We start from the raw sequence: 27,759 nt of genomic DNA, 5'->3' as shown, positions 1-27,759 counted from the left end.
TATCAAAAATCAAATCCTAATTGATGCTAAAAATAGACACTCATTTGAGCAAGTATCGATATTTAAAAAGTCACATTCACAGAACAGAAATTAACCTTGATTAATGAATAGCTTTAGAAAGAGCTGTACCAGAACAAGTATGCCCATGGACTACTATGGAATATACCTGCACCACTGAGGGATTACACAGATATAAGGCCACATGGGAATATACAAGAAAGTACTGTGATTTAATGCTGAAAATCACATTCTATTGTTGAGTCTTTTTTATGATCATTGTGTTTTTGGAATCGGTATTTCGTATTGAGTTCAATCCTTACTATCGAAATCGAGATTGAGATTTTAGTATCATGACAACACTACATGTTTGGGGTGGATTATATTAACAAAAATGTATATTAAGATATTCAGATGATACTTTAGCAATGCATTAGAAATGTGCTAAAGTATGGCACAAAATTTTAAATTATCCTACAAAAGCACGAAAGAGCAGGTTACCTTTCATTTTATATTTAATCATCTCTTAAATCTACGCATTTTTCGGTCAGGTGTCAATCCGTTACCATGGAGATATTACAGTGGAACATTCTTGTCAAAGCATAAAATCTCCATAGACAAACAGATAAGGTACATACTGCACCTTTAAACCTATTTTATTTTGAATAGATAATACACTTGCTATTCAGGCTGCAAGATCAAATGTACTGATTGATAATCCAATAAATAAATGATCCTCATATAAACCTTATATATTTTAGAGGCTGTTGACAAAGCTAGTGTCATAGTGCAGCATTCCAGTTAGGAGCTGTCACTGACTGTGTTTCCCAGGGGAGACACTGAAAAGGCAGAGGAGAGATACAGATTGTGAGATAACATAGCAGGCTTCCCTTCCCAGAATACACCGAGGCAACATCTATAGGCCATCACAACACTACGACGGATCCTGGACCGCATTGATTTGTTGTCATAGAATTTATCGAGAATTGAGTTTCATACAGGGATGTAGCATTTGAGGCATTCACTCATTACAGCGATATGTTAATATTGATTCCTGTTCTGTAGGTTGGTGATTTTTTCTCCCTCCACATCCAGTCTCCCCATGGCATCAGCTTGGAAATCTTTACAGTAGTATATGCTACAAAATACGTAGGCCAACACAGACAATTGTTAAAGGTGCATAATGTAACTTTTCTTGCCTGGAATGTTCCGCAGTATGGCATTAAACATATCTATCTTGCATTTCTTCAATCACAGGTATTTTAATTGCTAAAAGAAATATGTTGTTGGTAGTGTCACCTGCTTGTGCATGTTTAATCCTGCACTGTGGAACATGACATCTCCATGGAGACAGAAGTTACAGATTGCAGCTTTAAATAAATGTTTGGTTAAAATCCATTGATTTAATCCACAAAATAGCAAAATAGATAAACAATAATTTTGTTTATTGTGATAAAAAGGGTTGACAACAATCATTCGTGGCACTTTTTATATAATCGTGATAATCACTGTTGTGGAATTTCTAATAATAAAAAGCTTAAAAAATATAAAATCAACAAAGAAGTTGCCGTGAATCAAAAAGTCAGCTTTATTGAATCAATTGTGCACAATCCTCAAAGAGCTGTTGTCCCTCTAGTGTCATCTCGCTCTCAGATGAAAAATGAACATGCATACAGTGTATTTATACCATCAAAACAATCATACCGGTTTAGTCTAAGGGGCTCAAGGCCGCTGGACACATCGTCTTGTAGACTAACAGACAAGAGATACACCTGTGTGTAATAACAGATAATATCATGAAGGTTAGGTCAAAGAGATCTATAACAATTTATAAAAATACAAGTAAAGATTTAGGATAAAGAATGCCATAACATCGCTAACAAAGATAACCACCACTGCATCATCAGAATGTGCAGAAAAAAAAACTTCTCCCTGATCATCTCCTCTAGATCACTGTTGTTTTCAGTTGTAACACTGTACAATACTTTAATTGTTGTTTAAATATGAAACCTATTCATAATATTAAAATTGTAATTATTCGTATCCAGAACATTTTTAAACTGTCAGCAACAATAATTATCATGATATAATCGTTAATCACAATTATTTTGGCCATGATAATTGTGACACTAAATTTCAATTTCGTCCCATGCCTATAGCAAAACATAATGACATATTTTACTTTTGATAGAAGCTGTCAATCTGTAATCACACTGAAATTGTTATTGTATCCTTGGGCAAGACATATCCACATGGAAGGCCATCTGACTTAAAAACTTTCAGTGTCATGGGGAACTTTCGCTGTGGGGCTCTCTACAATCTTAAAAATAAACTGCAATAGCTGTGTGTTTAATAGCTGTACCCAATGTTTTATATGAGATAGGCTATGAAGTTTACTGTGGACTTGTTTGTATTTTCCCTGACATAAATATAGCCGAAGTAGTGCAGGGGTAATTAATGAACTTGATTATAGCTGCCACGCTGTTAGCTGCTCCACTTTCTGGGGCTCTACCTGCCTCAGTGGCTTAGTGGGACACAGGCTGTATATAGAGCAGAGCATCATTACACTTTTCACTTACACCTGCGCATTTTCTGCTACATCAACAAAACTATCCCCCCTCTTTGGAAATCTGTATCACTGCGATGTGGGAAAAATCAATATTAATCCACAGAAAAGAGAAAAATGGTATTCTTAATCATTTTGCACGTGTTTATTTTTCTGATGAATGAATAAGTGAAGTTAAAGGAAAAACATTAAAAAGCACAAATGCAAACACACACTGTTTATGTGTAAACCCATTGTGTGTTAATACATGTTTAAAGTTGCTTGTTACTTGCAATTCGCTGAGAGAAAAATGTCCTTTGTCACAGGCTTATACTGGAAGCCTAATCCTAGTTGTTTTAGGGCTATTCAAATTGAATACAAAATCATTATGCACTCATTTGCATTGTGATTAAATGTGAGATAAAACTAGGCTATTTGTAACTCCTATCTGCATCATCTCTGAGCGTCTTTGTGCTAAATCTGGAAAAGTCAAGCCTAATGGGGGTGACTGAACTTTAAAACGTCCAGTTGTGGCCACAGAGTGTACCCTTAGCTGCAGTCCATACCATTGGTCCATACCTTTCCTTACCGGCGCGTGAGCCCTCCCCTCGCGCTCCCCTCGCCGCCTCCTCGCGCTCTCCCCTCGCGCTCTCTCCTCGCGCTCTCTCCGCAGCCGCGCGCTCCTATAGGCTAATCAGTTGGTAGTTTTATCACAGCCTCAGCATCCTCTCTCCCTCCTCCGGCAGCAGAGGAACACCGACAGCCCGAGCGAACACTGGTGTTTTTGACCGCGGCCATGGTGGAAATGACGGATATCGTGTGCCTTCTCGTCCCGCTGGTGATGCTGGCGGGCTCCAGTCTCCAGACCGATGGGAAGAGCGGCAAAGAAGCGGATAAGACCGGGAATTTCATGGAAGACGAGCAGTGGCTGTCCACCATTTCACAGTACAGCCGCAAGATCAAGCACTGGAATCGCTTCAGAGACGTAAGTGTGCCGTGTGGAGATGCGAGGTAATGCGGTAAAGACGAGCTCACGGGGGACAGGCGCCAGGGAAAAGACACAGAAATGGACACTTTTACACACTTAGTTTATGATCTTTCTTTAAGACGGTCACATGCAAAAGGCGTGCTAGGAAAAAAACCCCAAAAACTTACAAGTGTGATCTAAATGAGCCTTTATAAGTTAATTGGGATGTAGCATAGTTGACAAAAAGTCTTTATAATGCAAACAAAAGGCTATTAGTCCACGTGTAAGGGCTTAAAACATGTTTAGTTTGGTACAATATGAACATGAGTATGAAAATAACAAGTTAGCCTACCTCCTCAGCTAGCAACAATAGAAAAAAAAGCTTGTTTACATGAGTGAATCCATGGCTCAATGTGTGAAAACTTGAGGTCAATAATTGATTCATACATGATCATCCAGTTGTAGCTATTCACAATTAGTCTGAACATTTTGACAGAGCAGGCTATCCAACCTGATGATGTTATTTAATGGAGTCACAGCACCCTATCCTATCCTAAATAAACAAGCTAAAATGTACTCCCTTTTTCTTTTTCCAGAATGAAAAAAAAGCACCATTATAATTATCCACAGTTTTCGATCTCCTCCCCGTTTCCTTGGTAATAGGCCCTTGTTAATTACCAGCAATTAATGTTGTGAACCTGCTGCAATAACAGTAGCACAGCCCCTCTCCATCACTTTGGCCTTAATATAGCTTACCTCAGACGTGCTTTCACTTTGCTCTCCGGAGGATCCTCAAACAAGAGAATTAAACTATTAAGCATTGGGGGGGCTGATTGATTGATGGCCGGGCTAGCCCAGTGCACTGCTTCAACTGGGCTTCATTGGATTGATTAAAGCCTGCTGTGTTTGCGTGTTGATAAATGACTGTGTCTGTAAACCTATGGACATATCTATGCCTCCAGCGCTGGGAAATGATTACTAATGATCACAATAGGATTTGAACTGCACGGGCGGATTATATTCCACGCGAATCCCGTTAAATGAGTTTTAATTGATCCGGGGCGCTTGCTGTAGCATGTGATGGCTACTGTTATTGGATTGGAGATGAGTAATTGTCTTAGGACTGCTATAGGAGAACAACAACATGTCTTCTCAAGCGAGGTGGTGAGCCATCCTGCGTTTAATGACCATTCCCAGTGAGGCTGTGTTGTTTTTGATCGTAAGTCATCTCTACGTATATTGTCTGTCCCTGAAGTGCAAGGTGATTGTGTGGGAAAAGGGTTAAGTGCATGGCTGCGATTAGTCAAAAAGTATGCTGTGTCCTTTGGAGCCGTACTTAGAGAGGTAATGAAAATGTGGGTGTTGGGAGATTGAGGTAGAATTGTGGCATTCTAAGTGACTTCTAAGTGAGAGCTAATGCATACATACGGCTATAAAAGCTGCAAGAACAGATGCGCCACCTTTAGAGATACCATTGAAACTTTGCTTATCATATTCTTGTCAAGTCACAATAAGATCTGAATAACATCATCGAGCTATAGCAGTGAAGAAGGTAGTCAATTACATACATTGGTAAACACATTCACCATACAGGCACATTTGATCATAGCAGTTATGTTACTATTGGCATATACATTATTTTGTTATTCATGATACTGCTGAACAAAAACCTCTTTCATTTTTTTCTTGTATCTTTATTTATACAGGGAGAGTCCAATGAGAGTACCAGTCTTTTTCATGAATGCCCTGTTAAAATACAGTACAATACAACAACAACCAAAACAAATGACTACATAGTTCCATTTATAACATTAAAAACAGGTGCGGGTGAGATTATAAATCACCACATTATTAAAGTGCATTAGTGGTACCAATGTATCCAGTTTTGCATGTCCTTGAAATGTATTCTATTTTTGGGAAGCAAAATAACCGAAAGCTTTTTTTCCCCATTTCAGTTCTAGTGTGACCAGTTTTTAGACATAGACCATCAAGAGATCTTGTATTAAAAGCCCTCGTGTCAAAGTTCAACAAACTAGAGAGACATTCAGGCAGTCTATCAAGTAGTCCCTTATAAATACATTTTATACAGTGTTGTTCTCTTCTGGCGGATAGTGATGACCAACCTACTTTTTCATAGAGAGTACACTGATGGGTTTTAAATCACTGCCTGCTCTGAAATGAAGGGCTGAGAGAGTATCTAAAGGTTTCAAAGTAGAGGCTGAAGTCTGTACCGGTATATATATATTATACCTCCATAATCCAGTACAGAAAGAAAAGTTGTTTGAACAGTTTATTTTCTGTAATTCAATGGGATACAAGATTTGTTTCTGTAATAAAAACATAATTTAGATTTAAAACTGTTACATAATTCCAAGATAGGTATTTTGAAATTAAACTTAATACTATAGGAAAAAAATGTATATCCTGTTTTCCTTGGAGCCAGATCATGATTTTGATTTTATCACGATTCAATAACAGTAAATAAAGTCATCTTCTTTGGAAAATTCTCACTTCACTGTGGTTAAATCCAGCTGTCACTCACTCACCAAGGACACGATGATATGACCGAAAAGCAGAGAGATAAATGTGAGAAGCTATGATGTAGTAAATAGATCAACTTTGGCGCTTCAACCCTGGCAGGTTACCAATATGACAAATAATGGAGACGAGGAGAAAATGACAAGGCTGGGGTGGTTTAGAGTTCTGCTGCTGTGGTTGAATTAGGTTGTATCAGGGGTTGGAACTCATAGTTGATGGAATGGGAGAGAGAGTACCTTTATATGAATGACCTGAGAGATTGGCTAGTATGACAGAATTTTCCAGTTGCTTTAGAAAGCTAGAAGTTATGAACTCCTCACACAGCTAAGCTAAATGGACCATCTTTTAACAGCTCTAGATGGGTTTGCCTTGCATTAAGATGTAAGCCGCTACCTTCACTTTCTCCTCAGTTTAAGATCAAAGCTCCAACCTCAGCCCCAAGCTCTCTATCCATTTCATAATGCGCTCTATCTCTTTTAATGATCATAATTCCCGGAGGTAATTTCGGGGCCTGTGTGCACGTGGATTTGCCGGCGTTTACACAATCTTCTTTGGATTCTGTGGAGACTGTCGAACGTGCCAGTTTGTGTCAGGCGCTTGTAATGAAGTGTTAAAGGCCATCCGTGGTGGTAGCGGTGTCTCCGGTGAAAACGATGGTGATGATGATGAGAGGAGAAACATCAGAGAAGCAAACCAGTCCAAGGACCCACGGGATTCACCAAACGGAAGGAGCTTTGATTTCAACTGGCTGCCGTAGCAACAGCAGCCCTCTCCCTTACACTGTGGAAATGGAGCATGTTTCACTGGGAGTTTGATGACTCTATCGTCAGCAGTCCCGCTTCAGGCTCATGGAATATGTGGAAAGACTTTTTGAAAAACCCATTTAAACTCTGCAAGCCTGACAAGCTATTTCTGCCACAAATGTCTGGAATGTTTTTTGTTTTTTTTTGCCAGCAAATCCTTTGGTTTGACTTTCTCACATTATTTTAGGTGTCAGAAATTGCATTCAGCTGGCTACATGATAAGATCAACTCTGAAACAATAGATGGTGTGTTTCTTAATGTAATGCCGCAACATAATACTGTACTTGCTGTAGTTTGCTGTAAAACAACTTGAAAAAATACAAGAGCGAACAAAATCTGGGTATTAGCTTATTTGCTGACATGCTGGTACTAACATTATCAAAATGAAAATAGATAGTCATTTGAGCTGCTATCAACATTTCTTCTAGAGATTACACTTGTGGCTGTACTGTGAAATGTTGGACAGCCACTGCTCTAGAGATTACACTCCAAATAGATGAATCAAATCGATTTTGATACTAGACTCAATACTCGACCGATTCCCATACAACATTGATCATAGAAAACACCCTTTCTTTAGGTAATAGAATGTGATTTTCAGCATTAAATAATAGTACTTTTATTTTATATTATCATGTGGCTTTATGTCTGTGCAGTCCCTCAGTCACCCATACCTGTTCCAAAAATAAATTTAAAGCTATAAAGCCATTGAACACTTTACGCAACAAAATGTCTCAGTTTGGCAATGTTAGTTTACTTTATCCTATACATAAGCCTCTTGTAAATATCTTGTGTACATGCTGTGTGAGGCTTGACCTGGTAATGACAGTGGTGTAGATGTGGTTTGGGTTTGCCAACATTTGTAACTATAACCAGAACACAAAGTTGTTTAAAGTGAATGCAGCCTCGGGCTGACTTTACATCATGCTAAAGTTGCTCATTGCTCCATTTACAGACTGACAATGCTCATTGACAACAAAGAACACATCTAGCTGCTAAAACATATAACATTATTGCATACGGATGAAAGTGTGTCAATTACAGCAGTAACCCCAACGTGACAAGCGGTCGGATCACATGCAAATGGATAATCTCGTTTGATGGTGGGCATGAAGTTAGCCATAGTCAGATATCACATCAAATTTGCACATTTTTTCTTGTTTACAAGACACTAGCTGCATGCAGATGTAACTGCGTACTAAAGCAAACAATTATTCCAATGACATAACTAGAACAATGATATCGTGAGTAATGCAAATAAAACTTACGTGATCAATAATGACATTGCCAGATCTGCGTCGCTCTTCCGCCTTTCTCTTTCCTTGAGCTCTCTCCATTCTTCAAACGCCTTCCCCAGATTTACTCGTGTTTGATCTCTAGCCCTGTCCAATTCACCTGTCCTTTTCCTTGCATCCTTGGACAAAGGCTTCCTCTGTCTTTTATCTGGTTGTGCCATGGCTGATACATCACAAATGAACATTTATTCTTGTAGTGAACTGTGGACAGTGTTGGTAAGGGGTCTGTCACTAGCTTGGTTACCTGCGTGTATATTGAACTGCCATAAAGCAATTTGTTTATCGCAAGAGCGAGAACAGACTCCTGAGAGTCGGTGGCGACCAAGTTGCATGTCTGTTTTTTCTGCTCAAGAGACTGCTGGGTGAGCCAGCAGACCTTTGAAACACCCCAAAATCACCTTTGTAACCACCAGAGGGACTTTGAATGACATAAAATAAGTTAAAAATGTTACTTAGTTCTGCTTTAATTTCAATTCAAAGATGGACGGCAGGGTTAGGGTTAGAGTTGGATTTGGATATCTAGCTAGACCAAATATTGGCTAACTAAAATTACAATATTTGGCCTTGCCATATTTCCAAATCCAATCAATCAATATTGCTGTGTTCATTCTCTGTCTTTTTATAAGATCTAGCATGAATGTCGATTTGGTTTGTGTTTACAACTTGCTTCTGCCTCTGCTTCCCAAAATCCAACTCTTTCTAAATACAGCAACGGGATAACAGCCACATCTGAACCAAATTGAAAGTGAAAATAAGCACAACTGTTTTGGGAATTATCCAGTTGATGCTTATACCACAGCCAATGACGCACTTATAGGCTTTTCACATTTCATAGATAGGCCTAAATTAAAAATGACTCGCGCAGTCCTCCGAGGGCGCCATGTTGAATATTAACTGTGCAAGTAATAATCAAAGCAGCATAACATAAAAGAGGAGTTCTTCTTTTCCCCTTAGCATGTACACAATCTGAGATACACACCAACCAAGTGCGCACAACAGGAAGCAAAACACACTATAAATATTTCACTTTCATTCTCTGGGTGAATGTAAAAGGCAGCTAGTGTACGTGATTCAGGACAGGGGCTCTTTGACGTCCAATAAAAATAGCTAGCATACTTCCATTCAATCTATTTGGCTGCATGACAAGGCGATTAGATTTTACAGTTAGCCTACAAATAACAGCATGGAATACCTTCAATCCCTTTAATCTGACAGGTGCACCCGACGTTTCATTCCACTAATGCACCAAATCCTGAAACATGGCCACAAACCTGCAATAGTGTCAAAGTGCTAGCATTCAAATCATTAAAAATACATGGTGTCCTACATTGATGAATTCTGGCAATATTTTCCTTGAAAAAACACAGTAAAGATTATCTTAATTTGAGTAGTTTTGTATATATTTTTTGTCAATTATCCCAAATGGTTGACAGTTTTTCTGATTTTCAAGATATTTGAAAGCCTTTCCTCAGGAGTAAGAAAATTTTAGTCTATAAACATTACTTTTCCCATTGGCAGCCTATTTGGTAACAAGAAAATATCTCTGTAATGCCTTAAAAATAAAACCTGATTTTGCTACTAAAATGTGTATATGGTGTTTTAATAGGATTATATATCGTTCCTGATCATTTTTGGGGAATTTTAGCACTAACAAGGTAAATTTGCAGCAAGTAACTGCGTACTGCCTCCAACGACCACTGCAATTTCAAGTAATTGGTGACATCACAAAAGACTGCCCAGATTAGGGATGGAGTTTAAAGTGTGGAAGAATTTATTGACCAATTACACTGTTTCTCATATGTCAAGACCTTGTTCTTCCTCTCCCCTCACTGTTTTCTTTAGTCCACAGGTACTGCCCAGTTTAGTGCCTCTATTTGAAATGTAGTTGTGGGCGGAGTTTAGGTGTTAAGACATTCCAGAAGTGCAGCATATTGTATTTATGCAATCATTTTCCCCTGAGCACAAACCGGATTAGCATGACTGTGATGTATTTACCAAAATAGCCCAATGGAATCCTAATATGACTCACAAATACCCCAGGACAATTAGACGTCTGCTGGGATCATCTCAAATTGAGGAGTTGTCTATTTCCTTTCCACTACATTAGAGTATTTTGTGCATAGCTAATCCAATTTGATGTGTCTTCTGAAGCCAAATCAGCAGTAGATTCTTTTTTCTTGCTCTGTAAAAATGAGGCCGTCCATGAAATTGCCAAGCCTTGAAATTGGTCTGAAGTTTTATTTCTGCACATTCAAGATAAACTCAATTATGTGTCTCAGAATGGATGATAATACCAACATGGCCACGCAGCTACGCTAGTTAGCCATATAGCTTAGATGTTATTGGCATTTTTTGTGCTCCACTGTAGCATAAATGGGCCCAGGGTTTATGATGTGATTTACTATATTATCCCCCACTTCAGTCTACTATAAACATGCACATGCACTGCTCTATCTACACTTGGTAAGTCCTTATCTAAAAAGCACCTCTTCAGTTCAACCAGGTCATTCTTCTTCCGCCTTGCTCCTGTTAGCTCAACTATGTATATTTAATGAGTAGAAAACAACTTGTGCCAAAGCAACACCATCATCCAACTATGTTAAAAATGTACGATGTCAAAAGCATGAAAAATGTTTTCTGACAATAGTAGATGATGGAGGCTTGTCTATAAAGAATTACTTGCCTGATGCTGTCGGTGTTCACAGATCCAGTGAACAGTAGAAATTCAAACTTGTTTTCGATGCTAATATATATACTTGATACTCAATACCAATTTCGATACCACGATGATAGTAAAAACTCTTTCTTTAGACAATAGAATGTAATTTTCAACATTAAATCATAGTACTTTCTTCTATATTCCCATGTGGTCTTATCTTATCTGTGTAATCCCTCAGTCGTCGAGGTATGTTCCATAGTGGTCCATGGGTGTATACTAGCCTGTGTGTCTTATATTTGCTCTGATACAGCTCAAGATCATTCTAAAGCTATTCAGGAAAGGTTCATTTCTCTCTTGTGAATGGTTTTAGTATCGATACTTGTTCAAATGAGTATCTACTTTGAAATACGTAAATAGGTGATATATTCAAATAGCCTATTATAATTTGCCCCTGACTGTCACAATTACAGTTATGAGTTGCTCACCTCTTCACCTAAACAATTACTAATACACCACTTGAAAATGTTATTGCTTTGCCAGTAATATTCCACAGTATGGCATTAAACTTATCTATGTTTCACTCAAGTACAGGTGTTTTATTGCACAAAAAGACCAATAAAACTCAGCCTAGTTGCTTCACTTCCTTGTCTCTATGTAAATCAGTTTAATGCCATACTGCGAAACCGTCCAGACAAAGTAATACCTCAATCATTTTCCAAGCTGCATGTCAATATCTTCACATTCAGTTTAAAATAACCTTCAGCCATTTTTGCCTGACCTGATCCCATCTAGATGCCTACATGTTATTCACATTCTTTGCACGGCAGCAAAATCATATAATACGCCTCATTCTCCCATGACTCCACTGTACCATACGCACCATAATAGTAGATAATAGCTTCTGTAAAACTGGAGCCAAATCCCCCATTAAGGACTATCCAGATGAAGGCTGCCTGATTATCGCAAGCCATGGTGTTCCTATCTTGCAGCCACTCATCTCCGCAGAGCTGCACTGTGTTACAATAGACCACTACTGGAGCATGACGGATATAAGCGATAATAACAGCTTTTCAGACAACCACATTAGTCCGTCTAGTTACACCAAATGCCAAATTCCTTTTGAAGCTGTAGAATTAACATGAGAAAAATATATGTACCTAACAATATTAAAGAGGTAGTTTTACACTTACATGGGAATTCATTACTAACACAACATATTTCAATTATCATGTTACCTTTTATATTTTTGAAAATGCTATATTCGCCAAAAGCAATGTATTGAAATGTTGAATTAGCTTCAGTTTCATTTTTGACACTCTGTGTCAAAAATGAAACGAAAAATGAAAAAAATGAAACTTACAGTCTCTGTAAGTCCCTACCTTTACAGAGCGCTATCACAACACAATCAGCATGCATCCCGCTAATGAAACTACTGCACATCGCATCAGGTTTGTGAAGCTGCAGTGTATTGTTTTGTATATCTTTTGTACTTCTATGAAAAATTCTTGTGCAGGTGCATGGGTGACGTAGGCTTGTGGGCTGAGTGTTGTTCATACTGATAACTGTAAGGTGGGTTTGAATAGTGCCTGGGAGAGATTACAGGATTACTCAAACATGCAAGGATGAGATATTAAACCTCCTCAGGCAGGTTTTAGGTGAGGGAAGAATGTTATAACATGGTAGAGAGTTCCAAAAAAAAATCTGTTTTGCATAATACCCCCTCTTTAAAATCCAATTTAGAGTAATTCAGATATTAACCTCATGGTAAAAGCAATAGTGTAGAAATTGTGTGAGAGCCAAAGGGTAACCACTAGAGCACCTGCTAATGTTGTGAGGTTGTGTCCGACAGTTTTTGGCCACTGCAGTCACAATAATGGGACTGATTGTAACAGGAAGACCGTCAGGCATAGAAATAACTAAAATGTAATACTAGAAATATATAAAAAAAAGTCTTATTTAGTTTACTACTGCAACAGAGCACTGCATTTAAAACACAAAGCTGACCATTCAATATGGCAAAGGTTAATTATAATAATGACACTTTGTGATAACTAGTAGTGTTATAACTGTAGTCTCAAACTTGATTTAGACACTGAGGAAAAGTCTCCACTTCTACTCGAAAGTCTTGAAGATTATAAACAAAGCATTTATATAATAGAATATCATGTTCAAATAATTATTACCATCAAGGAAAGGTCCAACTTTGTCCTTTGTATGAGATTTCTTTCAGTTTTGATACCTTTTCAAACTGTATACTAGTTTTAATAGCAATTATTATCTCGGTAGTACCTTCAAAATATATTGCGACAATGCAGTTTTCCTGTTTTTGAAATCCGGGATGCAGTTGTTGAGATTTGGTATTATGGATGGCTTACTTGTATCGGGCGCACTACACTGGCAGCACTAGCAGGGACCTAGGTGGGCTGTAATTCAGTGGGGAAAAAAGCACCCTTTCATCATGGCCCCCGCTCACACTGCTACAGCTGCTGCTCGGGCCCCCTCCCTCTCTCCCTCCTCTGCAGCACACTACAGCTGAAGAAGGGCACAGGTGCTGCAAGAAGAGAGCCTGGATTCACACGGAACAGACAAATCAGCGCAGGCTAAGCAACGTGGAATATCTGAGTGGAGTTAATAAGAAAGTGCGACCATGGCAGCTTGTGCATGTTAGGAATTTGAAGTATTTGCAATGTTCACTGTGGCTTTTCAAAAATATTTGTGTAGAAAATGTGTCTTTTTGCACTGTTTGTTGTTGCTACAGTGTTAAGTAGGCAGAGAAATCTCAAATAAGGTGTAAAGTAGTTTAGTCCCATACCTGTCATACGTCCATCATGGTGCTAAACCTTATTTTGACTGTTCTAAAACTACTTTTAAGCAGTTGGCTGCAGCCCAGACTTATTCCCCACTTTCCTAACGCATCCTAATTATTCACAGTGATTTTATGAGCGCTTTCCACAAATTTCAGAGGTCGTCACGGTAATGCTAACAACAATCAGCATGCTAACAGCGTACCAGCCTTACTTCCTGGTTCATGGAAGGTAAAACCACTTTATAATTAGATACAGAAAATGCATAGCAGTCTCATTTTGACCCCAAGAGCTTTGTTTACAAAATATGGGCACTGGGGCAAGACAATTTTAATGGAGTGTTTTCCTGAGATGGCTGATGGTGCTGGTGTTGTTTGCTTCATTGCTTGGATTCAGTATGGAATAAAGGAGGAAGTGGAATATCGCTTTTTTTTGGCCCATAAGTTTTATTAGACACCAGAGCCATGGCGTGAGAGATGGGTAGACTGGGAATCGAACCAGTGACCCCAAGATGGTAAAAAACATGTGTGGCAGTCTAAACCACTATACCAAAGGGCAAGGGCACTGCAATCTATACAGAAATAACTCTTGATTTATCTAGAGTTCCTGGTTTCTACTATTACTTCGACTACAGTTCTACGTAAAAATAGTACGTTATTTTTTCATATAGGAGTCCATAGAAGTCTGGCAAGGAGTGGCATCATATAGGTGCTACAAAGAAGAAATATATAGCTCGCATTCCTTTCCACATACTGCTTCACTAACCTCTGCATTTCTCTATTTTCTATGCATGAATTTCTAAGCTGCCGTAACCTGCTGCTGTGCTTGTGGGAGCTGGCATTCCAGGGCTGTTTGCTGGAAAAACCGCATGGCATTCAGGAGCTAGCATCTAATGAGGTCTGTGCGGGAATTAAACTCTATTCTAGCCATTCCAAACAGCCCATCATCTACTGTTAAAATCTACAATACCAGATTACAACGGGTGTAAGTGTTAAGTACACCTCTTGATTTGAAAATGCTCTGTGGCTATTGAAATTGTAATGGTGATGTGTGTGACTTCGGAGAGTTGACATTCAGTTGGACAGGCAGCTCGATAAATCAGCGGCTTTTCAGGGCTAACAATAAGTCTAAGTGGCGGTGGCGGTCCCTACAGAAAATGCCACACAAACGCCGCTACCTCTGGGCTGGAGCCAGGCTGAGTCAGAGGCAGCGGGAGGGCAGCACTCACAGGTACAGAGGCTCAAACAGGGCTGTGGGGGGAGAGTTTGCAGTGGGCAAAGGCCTATACGACAATTGAGAGGAGGTGAAAATGGCTTTGAATTTCAGATGTTATGTAATTAAAGAAGACATATTGTGCTTGAGCCTGCTACATAGTTATAATCTATGACACCCGTGGATCATTATGTTATAATTTGGACATTTTAAATCGCAATATTCATCTAAATTGACTTAATAAAAGAAACAAGTCCACTGACTTATATGTTAGAAACCCACGGTGCCCATTGGGAGCTGACGTTGCTGTAAACTTCATCACAACAAAGAGCCATGAAGTTGTCGTCTCCTCTTATGGATAGCTGCACATTACACTAGCGTGCAGCAGATTTTTTCATTTATAGCAAAATGACTTGGCCATTCTGACGAATCCTATGCATTTCTCCGATTAACAAAACAAAATTGGAGAACAAAATAAGTACAGAGCAGTGGACGTATACTGGTGGCGGTGAAAACAGGAGTCAAATATGTCATCAAACATGCTTGAATCATTCCAAATACAACTATAAGAGGATACATGAGAAGGGGAAACAACTATAACATGGTTAAAAGCTGTGAAAAGTCGATTTTGCATAATATGTTTAATGAAAACTAAAAATATAAATTCAATTATTAGAGCAGTGTTGCTAAGATACTGCAATTTTGAGAATTATTGATTTCATTACTAAAGACTTGATACTGATTTCATTATCTCAAGGATATTAAAACAGAATAGTAGTTTCTTTAATATTACCATATAGGATAGAGAAAAAGTTCAGTCTGGCAGTGTCACTGACTAATATGTCCAACAACAGAAGCATAGCTAGACTTAACTGGACAATATGACAGTGTTTTGAGTATACAAGTCCTGTATTGGTGGTAAATAAAATTCTCCTGCATTAGACATCCAATGTCTTGCCTGTCCTCTCTAGACTGTCTGGCTACTTCATTTATTCCACAACAATATGGTTTTATACTAGTTCTTATGTGTACTAAGAATATTGTAAAACTATTGAGGAAAGGTCAGATTTGGCTGTGTTTTTTTCAGTATTGATACCCAGTGTCCAGTTTAAATAGTTTTAATATCTGGGTATCATTTTTTGACAACTCCACATGAATGAGGTGCCATGAATAATTTAATGAATGGACAACCTTTGGCGCTTGGGCCCTGGCAAGTAGAAATGTCTGGAATAGAATGAAGAAAGAGATTTATGGGAAAAGCTTAGACAGGCTGGTGGCTGGTGATGGAGAAGATGGAGAGGCTGAGAGGCTGAGGGTTCTATTGCTGCAGTTAAGATGCTGCACGTGATGAGAGAGTGTACTTATAGGAATAACCTGAGAGGCAAAGGTAGAAGAAAGTTTTGATTGGTTGGTTCAGAAACAGCTGATGAGATTGGACATTGTGCTCGACTCCTGGCAAAGAAATAGTATAATATATCACTTTGACCGACAACTTAAACTGTAGCTGCTTGGCCATCTATTATAGACAACTCATTATAAATCTTGCCCTACGCACAATTTACAGTGATGACTTGATGACTACTGTGATAAAACATATTAGAGCCTTCTTTTTTTCTCAACATTTTTAGGTCCTAAACAATTTGCAAAAAGTGTATTTGATAATGAATTCACAAATAGCCCCTAGAAATCAGTTATTAGCTTAGCCTTTCTATTAAATGTGAGAAAGCAGAACTGAAAGCCTTTTCTTAGAACCAAAAGAGAGATGAGTTTTCAGTGTTATTGGCATGGTTGACCAGAAGCACTTAACTCTTGATCGATTTTAAAGCTATTTTTTCATCTCACTTTTAGAACATCAGGCCGATGATTCAGCCTTCTAGACTGCCTTTGTTTTTTTTTACACAAACAGACATCAGTGTTGTACCTGATACATGTGTAAGTCTCTCATTCGATTACATTGCTTTTGTTTCCCTTGACTGAAGTATAATCAAAGTCGATTCTTATTCTTTGTGTAGCTCGTACCAAGGCAACATTATTGATTTTTGATTGTCGGACAAGATGGCGTTCAGCTGATTGTGGTCTTTCCAGTGAAGTGTGAAGGGTTCTGGCTGTTAGTTGCTGGTTCTCTTGTGAGTTGTTTTCCCAGCAGGGTGCAGAAGTCACAAGGCCTGATTTTATTTATAGATAGTGACTACAAGGTTGGCGTTCAGTTAGCTGGCACAGTGAGCTTGGATATGACTTTGATTTTCATGTACGTCGTATGCCCCAGTGGATAGGTAGTTACTGCTACTTCAGTGACTTACGATTTCAGTCAATAAGAGGAATCTCATTAATACAGAACACTATGGTACTCTCCCCGTATATCTGAATTTTCCCCCTGTAGTTTAAAATAACCTGATCTGGATTGCTGTTGCCTTGATTTATTATTTTATAATGACCTAAGCAAAAGAAAAATGATGGATAATACCTGGACGATTGAGGGATTATACAGACATCTTATAATGACCACACAAAAATGACTGCTTAAAGATTAAAAATTGTAAATAAGTGGCATTTATACAAACAGCATGAGATGAAATTATTCAAATAAAATGTGTGTGTGTGTTACTGGAATGAAAATATATGCTGTAGGTCTTCGAAATACCAACAGGGACATGTTTCACTGTTTTGAAAATGCATCTGTTTACAAGTAGAAAAGGAAATATTTAACCATTCACAGCAGATATAATGGATAGGTTTAGGTCATTAGCATCACGGGGTACAGCCAAGCCCTATTCGACTCTGGATCTCACTTTTCACACCAAGTACCAAGCATCCAAGTCCCACAGGATCTAAACCAGGTCTACAGCTGGACTATTGCAATTGACCAATTTCCAATCTGTAAAGTATGCAACCTCACATAAACACAACTAGCTGGTTTGTCATAACAGCAATTTAAGCTCCGAAATGAACTCCAGTGGAGGTGTAAGGACGTAACATCTCTATTCAAATTGTTTACATAACAAATCAAACCGTAATGTTTTTCTCCTTTAATCCAATGTGATTACTTCTGACGGGCGATAAGGAAAACGTAACACAGTGAAACATAGTCAAGGATTGCTTTAGCATATATCACAATCAACAGTCTAAAAGAGCAGATTTATTGTTTAATTTTGCCTTTTATCTGTCCTTGGCTGTCACTATTCATTCATACATTACTCATCAGTGCTTCAGAGTGGAGAGTACAGAGCCCTTTTTAAATGTAGGAGATGATTAATACGCATAATGCATAGTACTCTCTCCTCTCGCCACTGTATTTAATGAAGTCTGTTCAAACCACCTTGAATGGACAGATATTACTCAGAAGAGAATGACTTTGGTAAGTGTAGTCCAGCAAATGACTACAATGGATTTTAGAGTGAAAATTAAAACAACAGAAGCATTTGTATTATGTAAATGTGTAAATTAGACTTTCAAATACTTGTCATAATAAAACGGGTTCTGTTTGGTTGTTGACCTGACTAACCAATTCAATCAATTATATGCATGCTGGCTGCCTTTCGGTTAAACCCTGGCGTGTGCATCTTAAAACTGGAAAATGAATAATGCATCATAATGTTTTGATAAGTTAAATATCAACAAACAAGACAAATTCATTCCTTCTTGCATGATTTTGTGTATGTACTCTGATCTCAGAATTCTTGTTTTTGAGCGGAGCTTTGGAAAGGTGCCAATATTCTGTGACTTGCAAATTGGAATCAACTTTTCTGTTTTTGCCATGTTGGCTGAGACAGTACACACAAGGCATTATGTCTAGAAGCTTGTTTTTGTCAGCATTGGTCAAGAGAATGATTTTTTTTTCTCCAAATATTCAAGTGTAGAACTGTTTTTTTCAGCTGCAGGAACTAAGCAGCAAGTAAAGAATAATAATAAATAATAATACATTGGATTTATAGGGCGCTTTCTAGACGCTTCACAAACAACAAGAAAACAGTAGAAGAAGACAAGTGGGAATCATGGGGGTAATGCCAGATTGAACAGGTGACTTTTTAGTAGTGTTTTGAAGTGCTGCAATGAGTCCGAGCTCCTGATGGGTTGTGGGAGTGAGTTCCTGAAGGCGGGGACGGCAGCAGCGAAGGCTCTCTCCCCCAAGGTTCGGTGCTTTGTCCTGATGAGGGGAGTGAGGAGGTTAGTGTCGGCTGATCTGAGAGGTTGGTGATATAGGGAGGGGCCAGGTTATGAAGGGACTTGTAGGTGATGAGGACGACCTTGCATTGGATGCGGTGTTGTACGAGGAGCCAGTGGAGTCGTTTGAGGACATAGGACAGTTTTTGTAGGTGGGTGGAGGGTAGGCTGTACAGAAGGCTATTGCAGTAGTCGATTCTGGAGGTGATGAATACGTGAATGAGGATTGCTGCAGTGGGCTGAGAGAAGGAGAGGCAGAGACGGGCGATGTTGCGTAGGTGGAAAAAAGACATTTATGTTGTTCGTATTCAAAATTAGATCATAATTCTTGTAGCATATTAGCATATTCCAATTTCAGCTATATAAGGTCAGCACTTTTGGATTGCCTAACATTCATAATTCATATTTCTGTAAGTTCAAATAATGAAGTAATGTATGAAATAGGTAGAATTCAGCCCTAAATTCCACTATTGTCACTATTGTTGTTATGCTAAGACTTGACAAAAAAAAATAAAAAATAAAAAAATCCTGACTTTTTCCCATCCTGTTCATCGTTGACAATTTTTGATTTGCTTTGATTCAAAAATAAATAAATATTCAATAGGAATTTCCTGAATATAGTCAATACAGGCTTTTAATCAGTAGCATTTAGCAAAAAAATATTCAAATTCTTTCCTCCAAAGTCTGAACTCTGCTCCAAACCACATGCTTTTACTGACGAATGGTGAGGAATGGCTATGGATGTTTTGATTAAAAAGCAGCGTATCATTGGTGATTAGAATTGGTTGAATCTCAAATAAAGTTGGACTAATTACCTATTCAATTCAATTCAGTTTTATTTATATAGCACATTTAAAATACAACTTAAGCTGCCCAAAGATCGTAACAAAAAAAGTCAACAAAAAACAGATATACCGAAAACAAGACAAGACAGACTTGTAATAATGATAATTTGAGTGTGGAAACTATCATAACAAGCTAATTTAAGGTAGAACTTAAAAAAAATTACATAAATGCAAAGCAAATCCAGTAAAAGTAATACATCACCTCTTTATATCAGTTGGTAGAAATCCAACACGCATGACTAAATCCTTACAAAGTACTTTTTTGATGAAGCAACATTACAACTTGGTTACAACCTCAAATATGCCATCCACAAAGGACTAGGCCTGTCGTGATAGTTACTACATCGACTTGTTGGTCAGTATTTGTTGGCTGGAACAATATATTATGGGACTCAATATTTATCGTGTGTGCAATTTTTTTTTCTAATGAAGAGGTTTCTTTAATTTTTTTTGTAATATGGTTAGATTTGAGCTATATACTTTCTTGAGCTATAGAAAGTATAGTATAAAAAGTAACTTCATGTATTTGTTGCCTTTTAATGATACTGTTTACTGGGATTATCCTGCTTTGTTGTTATTGTGTCACTGGCATAACGTAGTTTCAATATTATCGTTTATCGTGATATTTATCTGTGGCAATATGCCGTGCTTCAAAATGTAGTATCGTGAAGGACTAATTGTCGTATCTATAGTTCAAGATATGGTTAATATCTTAGTAAAAGTGTGTATTTACTTCTTGTGAGCATTGCTAACATTGAACCTACAAACCTGCTCTCAACAGCATTGCATCCTCTGTCTCGAAACCTCTATACCTGCCCGCTGAGAACATAAACCGTAGGGGAATATTTTTTACAGGCTTGTTTCTTCCATAAGACAAGTCTCGTGCGGTGTGTAAACTCAAGCCGCAGGTTTTCAGCTTTTGTTTGCAGTGGGAGGAAGTGCGGAGATGCCGTATGCCGTCTCAGTAGTCAAGACAACCACAGGGCGCACTCCACTTTTATGAAATCAAGTTATCTTTTACACCACAGTAGTACCCAGCAGTGAAAATTTTATTAGAATATGAAATACAAGCTTTGGGGATTTACTTTTTTTAGTACTTCTCTTGCATTCTTGAGGGCGATTCATTTTTGGATGAGTGAACTAGTCAAATGATTATTTCTGTCATACACTGACTTTTTAAATGCATTATCAACCAAATAAGGGTTGAAATATGGAGACTGAAGGTTTCTGAATAGGCCTGTCACGATAGTCACTATATCGACTTATCGTTCAGTATATGAAAGATGGAACAATGATCTTTGGTGGTTAGTATTTATCGTGTGGACTTTGTACCACTGGGAAATGTTTGGTTATTTTTTGACTATATTATAAGATTTGAGCTGTTAAAGGTTGAATCAATAGCATCTATGGCTCATTACAGATGTAAACTATGTACTAACGTGTTTCATTCTGCGGTTTATTTATAGCAGCGCATGATTTTTCACAATATTGAAGATTCAGAGTAGCTTTTGTGGTTTAAATCTGCTCTTTGGTTCTTGTGTCAGTGGCATAAATGAGTTTCAATATTATCATTTATCATCTATGTTTACTTTAGCGATATATCAAACTTCAAAGTGTGTTATCATGACAGGCCTACTTTTAAATAGAGAATTTTTAGGAATAAAGTGTATTATTAATGAAATTCTGAAATAGTTTAGCCTACTCTTTTTTTTGCCACTGTCTTTGATAGAAAAAGGTCTAAGTGTTTTAAGGTCTGAATATTATGGATATCTTTTTTAAATATTCGACGAGTCACGATTAGTCTATTAAAGGTCCTATGTTATGCAGAATTTACTCTTGTGAGCTTTAAGCTATGTTACAATGTTGTGGCCTCTTCAAAAACTAAAACATACCTTGAGTTGTGTTTTGTTTCATTCACACATATTGGAGTCATCTTTTATTATTAGTCCTTCTACATCTCCAAAGCTCAAAATGCTCTGTTCCACCTTGTGATGTCAGGAAGTGTTAGTTTTTAAGTTAACAGCTGCTTTTACCTTTGGTTCAGTAGTTATCGGCAATGTGAGGGCTGAAATGATCCAACTGATTCTAGAGAAGGAGTATGGAGTTTAAAAACACAGTGGAGCACTTCCTGTATTACCACATGACATCACACTGTTTTTTTTTTGTTTGTTTGAGAGAAGTATAAGAGAAGAGAAATATGCAGAGTTTGTCTGTTAAACATGTGTGAATGAAACAAAACACCACTCACACAACATTATAACATACACCAGAAAATAGCGTAATAGGCCTTTTAATCGTTGCAGCTCTACATTTTTGGCAGCTTAAATGATCATATTTTGCATATTCGTTTATTAATCCATTTGGAGGACAGCACTTGGATCACGCTCTCGTTTTCCGCAGCTGATCTTTAGTGTCTCATTTCAATGGAGAGCTCTCATCTCAGTTTTGGTAGAGGGTGTTAAGCGCTGGTTGGAAGAGAGGATAAAAAGCATCGGCGCTGCAGTGGAAGATGTAAGCCGGTGGTTGGCACGGCGATGGGGCCTGAGGGGACAACAGGCTGGCTTTTCAAAGGACACAATGCAGCACTAGGCGTTTGTCAAAGAAGGTGACATTGCAATTGAGAAAGGAGATTTACAGACTTTTAACTCCAACTTAGCATGTTAAGTTGAAACTGTGGAATAGGGGTTTGCAAAATAGAATGAATTGATTGTAAAAGCACTTTCATAATATATTGAAATAAAGCTACGGCATGTAATCTGAACAATAGGAAAAGGAAAGTTTGTTGTTGACCTAAATCTTCTCCAAACGTAGACTTTTGTTGGCCTTCTTCTGAACTTTGAGGCATCCAAATTTTACTGTTGAAATTATGTAAAATTGACCTTTGTCTTATTCATTCATATCTCACATCGTTCTCAGTTATCCATGTTTCTCTTCACCGCAGCAGCAGATCTACAAACCTCCTCACCGTCTTCATCTTCTTCAACCGCATTACTCTGACAACTGGAACAACAAATCACTTCTCCTTTCTGGCTTCACTTCAGAAAATGCAGTAATTTTAGCTAAATGCACACTTGAATAGAAAAACTCTACATAATTATAATAATAATCAGGGAGAGCAAAACCAAAATAAGCCAACTTAATTGCTTTTTGCTTGTCATATTTATTGTACAGTTGTTAATATAGTTTTTGAATGCACTAATATTGTAATTGTATTCAGCCATGGAAAATACACTCTGCGCTGTTATGAAAAGACTGTGGCATAAAAGATTCATATCTCATATATTTTCCTCAAAACATTGATCAGTGCACTTGTTGCTTATCTTCATTGTCAAGTCAAACAACAGCAGACCACAAAAGCAGAACACAACCATTACATGCATGAATTATCAAGTATTTTTCACAGAATGTAACATCACATTTTCAAGATGTAGGACGGCAGGGTGTTTAGATTTAGTCCTGCTGTTATTTTCATCATATGTCTTGGAGCTATGTCGGTAGAGCTGCACCAAATATGAATTCTCTCTGCTACATATTGCATTAGCTTTAATAGCCCTATTTTGATGCATTGTGCGTTGTAATGGCTGCAAAAGAATATAATTAAGCGATTAGCTCCCACTTAAGCCGCAAAGCCAAACCTCGACTTGGCAGCATATTAAAAGCCGGGATACAATGAATGCAATCTTGAACTAGCCATTTTTACATCATCAAAAATAGACGCATTAATAATAGGAATAATCTGTATTAAACTGAGGCTAGTTGACATTTTAGTATAGTTCTAATGATGGACACTTAACTTTATTAAATATCTCTTCATTAAGTAATATCAATGCACTAATGTAGCAGTAATTATAAAATGTCGATGGAATTATCTTTTGGCTTAGTAAGAAGGCAGGCACATGAAGTCACAGTGCTTTCCTTTACGGCCAAACTATATCGAAAAAATGCAATACAATAAATCAATAAATCCAGTTCCTTTTGCACATTTTGAACATGTCCAGGCTTTTTTTTTTATCAAAAGAGACAAAAGAGAAAGTCCTGAGAAATAATACTGGCTATTGCTTTTAGATTTGCTATTTATTTCTAAAACGTAGGATTTTTCTGAGAGTGCACATTGTAATTCAACTCCATTTGAGAAAAGACAGAATTTTTTAGAGGTCTAAACTAGAGGTAAAACAGGATTTTTCCATACAAAGACAGAATATTTTGTTTTTTGCAAATTTGGTAATTACACCAACTCAAATTGCACTTTTGATTCAATTGCGATATGTTGTTCAGCCCTATTGACAAACTATTACATGTTTGCAAAGGCACAAACATTTTACTACCTATAACAGCACCGTTTCAAATCGGTTGGCATTTATTTTGCAGTCCTACTTTCTATTCCTCTCCTTTGTTAGGGATGAGACTGCCTGCGATTCACTTCACTGTCAAACGGAACTAACCCCTAAGGAGAAGCCAGTGAACATGGAGTGCGTGGGGTGACAGATGACATTTGTCCAGAAATACCTGTCAGCTTCCCTCTCCAGTCCTCACCCAGCCGCACACTGGCACCATTCAGTCACTCCACTTTTCTTTCAATCTTTTCAGCACACGACACATGGACCATTTTCGTCAGTTGATTATAAATGTATTCTTGTTGTCAGAGGTAGAGTCGCGGTAGGGTAAGCGTGTTTGGTTATTGTTGAAGCACTATCCCACTGGGGTCAAGGAAGGAAGATGGTGGAGCACGCTGATTGAATAATGCAGAAGGGAATGCTCATTTAAAAGCAGGTTGGAAATTATGTGAATTTTCAAACAATGCGCAGTTGTTTAGTTTAGTCTGGATGTTGACTAGGTTTGATCCTGTTCTAGTGCATAGTTAGTTCTGGTTTAGTCCAGGTTTGTTCTGTGTTTAGTCCCAGTTGAGTTCAAATGTTTTATATTTGACGGTGTACAAAAGCTACTTGAGATCTAGAAGGCCAGTCAGTCCAGTCGATTTTATTTTTTTCATCAGACTTATAACATAAATAGGAAGGATTGAATTGAAATTTGTAATGAAACTATGGTGGTGCTCTAACATTAACAACATAATATATTATTAGACTTTCTCTAATCTATTCACCTGATTCTGCCCCGCCCACTTTTGCCTCCAAATGCTGCCAAACTCCACTTTCTTTGTGGTGGCACATTCACATTTAGCTGAAATCCCATTTTATTCATTTCAATGGAGAATTTTAGAACATTTTTGTCACTAACATATGATATAAAGTAGGTTGATTTGTTTAAAACCATTTATGTTCATGTGACCAACAAGTCAACACTGCACCGATTCTCTGGGAGGTTTTAAAACAGCTTTGTAGTCCGTATACAACTTTTTTGCTGTCAAGATCAGCAGCCCCATGCAAAATAATACAACCCGCCCACAGCAACTCCCGGAGTAAGGTGAATAGAACTTGCCACTTCAAGTTTCACAACTCATTTGGTTTTATAATGCCATTCAGTCTAAAGATACACATTCTGCCTTGCTGTTTATTGAAATGCCACCGTTGAGTGCCGTATCGCAAACTGTTCTTATGATGGGTTGTTATCTGCTCTGTTTTAGATCAAGAAGCTTGCTGTTTTTGATTTTCGTGGGTACTGTCTATAGAGTTTATGCTTCCAAATGATAACGGCGTATCTTTATAATTATGCTGACTACCTACTTTCCCGTTTGTAATTCAACCAAAGCCGTTATCCCAGCAATCATGACACACTGAACTTCACCTTGCTGTCTGGAGAAAAGCGGTCCTCAGACGCAGTTTTGTCAAAGCCATGTTCCTCTTGACTTGAGCCCAATTTGGAGGGATTGAGTGTGAGGCGGCCTTGATCCTCACCCGCAGATATGGGGGATTGCGCTCTGTCAGTCAGCATTGTGCAGCTCAGCGGGGAGCCCCAGCCGTATGCTTCAACTCAACCCACTTCCTGCTCTGCTTAACATGACTGGATTTGTGTGATGTTATCAGGTGCCGAACGCAACATCACAGCACTTCTTGATACAGCTGACAGTTTTCAACCTGCTTCCTCTAATCAGCGCCATGTTAAAAGCAGCAACCCCTTTTATCAGGTCTATGAGTCATGTTTCCTATGCCATCCTTTGCTATGTTTGCTATCTACACGTCAGGGCTGTTGCGTTTCTCCACACTTCTTTTCATCACATTGTATAAGCTCAGGAGAATTTATTTTGCCCCTTCCCAATACATTTTCCGCAGGCTTGTCTTTTATGAAACCATTGATCCAGTCCTGTCAGCGCAGCGGGGCGCGTTTTCTCGTCAGGCTTGGCAGAACTACAAATAAAGACGGGGTCGCTAAATAATGCAAGAGCCAAAGCATCGATAACGCGGATGTGGGAGGCGTCTGATTAACAGCTAAGTCGTAAACTCTTAAAGCCATGGTCCTCCCAGTGATTCAACTCCTTTCCCTGCCCAGTTGGCTTTTATTTATGTAGTGGCAAATGCTAGCTATATCGCACCTAAGCCAAGTTTGGTTGTGTGTCTGTTTTGTTGTTTGGGTTCTGTTGCACATTCTTTGTAGTTTAATAAATTTAATATAGAAAGTAGAGGAGGGCGATATTGTAGTGTGAGTATCCCGATGGCAATACTGAAACAAAATCATGTGTCTTTGTCTATTATGTGCTATTTAACAAGTCAAATAACACATTAGTTGAGGTGTAGGTATGAAGACATGTGTGAAATTACCCACAAAATGCAGAAATATCACAGCAAAACCTGATTTTGAAGTTTAAGAGTTCTATTTTTCACAATTTGATGCAACCAAACAGAATTATTATTATATTATAATTTTAGATATTGTTATTGTAGGTGCACTATGTCACTTTTATGTTGGAGGGTACATCATCTTTTTTGTCTCCATGCAGATATTATTGCTTTGCCTGGAATGTTCCACCGTATGACTTTAAACTTATCTTTCTTGCATTTATTCTGTTACAGCTGTTTATATTGCTGAAAAGAATACCTTGAAAAACATAGTATTACATCGAGTGGGCTTGCCATTCCACAAATCTGACCTGTAGTTTGACCTGGTCATGGCACCTGATTGTGTCTGGGGAGATAGACAAGTATAATGACATACTGTGGAACATTTCAGGCAAGGGACTCCATGGAGACAAGCAGGAAGTGGATCCTACACCAAAAAAGTTGTTTACCTTTAATATTTCAATAACATGATATTATCGCCTCATTTTAATGAAATAGCGTCTTTCAAATGATTTTTTGTTAAATATTGGGTGGGATTGGTTCCTTCTGAGTCATTATTTTTTAAAACCATGGCTCTTTTTCTCTTGAGAGGCCAATCTGGAGTCAAAAGCAATGGACAGTTATGGTGAGTGAAGAGTACTACTAAGCATACAAAATGGAGCCCCGGGCCTCATCATGTGAGTAAGCTTATAATGAATTAAGTCATAAAACCAAGGGCAAAGCAGTCAGAATAAATGACTGTCTAGAGATCCTCCTATAATTTTAATATTTCACTCAGCGCCTCTATTATCATGTTATATGGCTGTCTTGTGTTGATGCGACAGCTGCAGATGTGCCCTGTGTAGTAAATGAGATCAGATTTTGTTCAACACTGTCAAACTTTACAACAAGGAGAATTCAAACGACGGTTTATTTTAGGCCCATTTGAATTGGTAATTTAATTTTTCTTGTCCAGTCAAGTGAGTAATCTTATAAAATGTATTCATTATAGATCTACATTATGTCATTGTTTCCATATAGTTCAAAACACAAAATTATAGCACTGCAGATAAACGTTGCACATTTTGGCATTTTAGGGCTTGGCAGATGCCTTATTTTCCAAAGTTTTGCAGGACAAATGAGCCACCCAATGATATCTCAAGTAGAGCTATGAAATTCAATTCAATTTATCTTTATACAGTAACAACCCATTTATCATCCCG

General features: G+C 38.1%; 1 protein-coding gene across 1 annotated transcript in view; it reads left to right on the top strand.

Moving 5' to 3' along the window:
• Positions 1 to 3,182: 3,182 nt before the first annotated feature.
• Positions 3,183 to 27,759, top strand: part of spock2 (SPARC (osteonectin), cwcv and kazal like domains proteoglycan 2) — a 63,368-nt gene continuing 38,791 nt past the window's right edge. Inside the window, exon 1 of the mRNA XM_033980220.2 lies at positions 3,183 to 3,527. Coding sequence (XP_033836111.1) covers positions 3,339 to 3,527 — 189 coding nt within the window. The 5' untranslated portion in view covers positions 3,183 to 3,338. The remainder of the gene's footprint in view (positions 3,528 to 27,759) is intronic.

The sequence above is a fragment of the Periophthalmus magnuspinnatus genome, chromosome 15, assembly GCF_009829125.3.
Source record: "Periophthalmus magnuspinnatus isolate fPerMag1 chromosome 15, fPerMag1.2.pri, whole genome shotgun sequence".
Taxonomy (NCBI): Eukaryota; Metazoa; Chordata; class Actinopteri; order Gobiiformes; family Gobiidae; genus Periophthalmus; species Periophthalmus magnuspinnatus.
The sequence above is the reverse complement of the archived record's forward strand: the minus strand, read 5'-3'. Positions and strand labels throughout refer to the sequence as shown.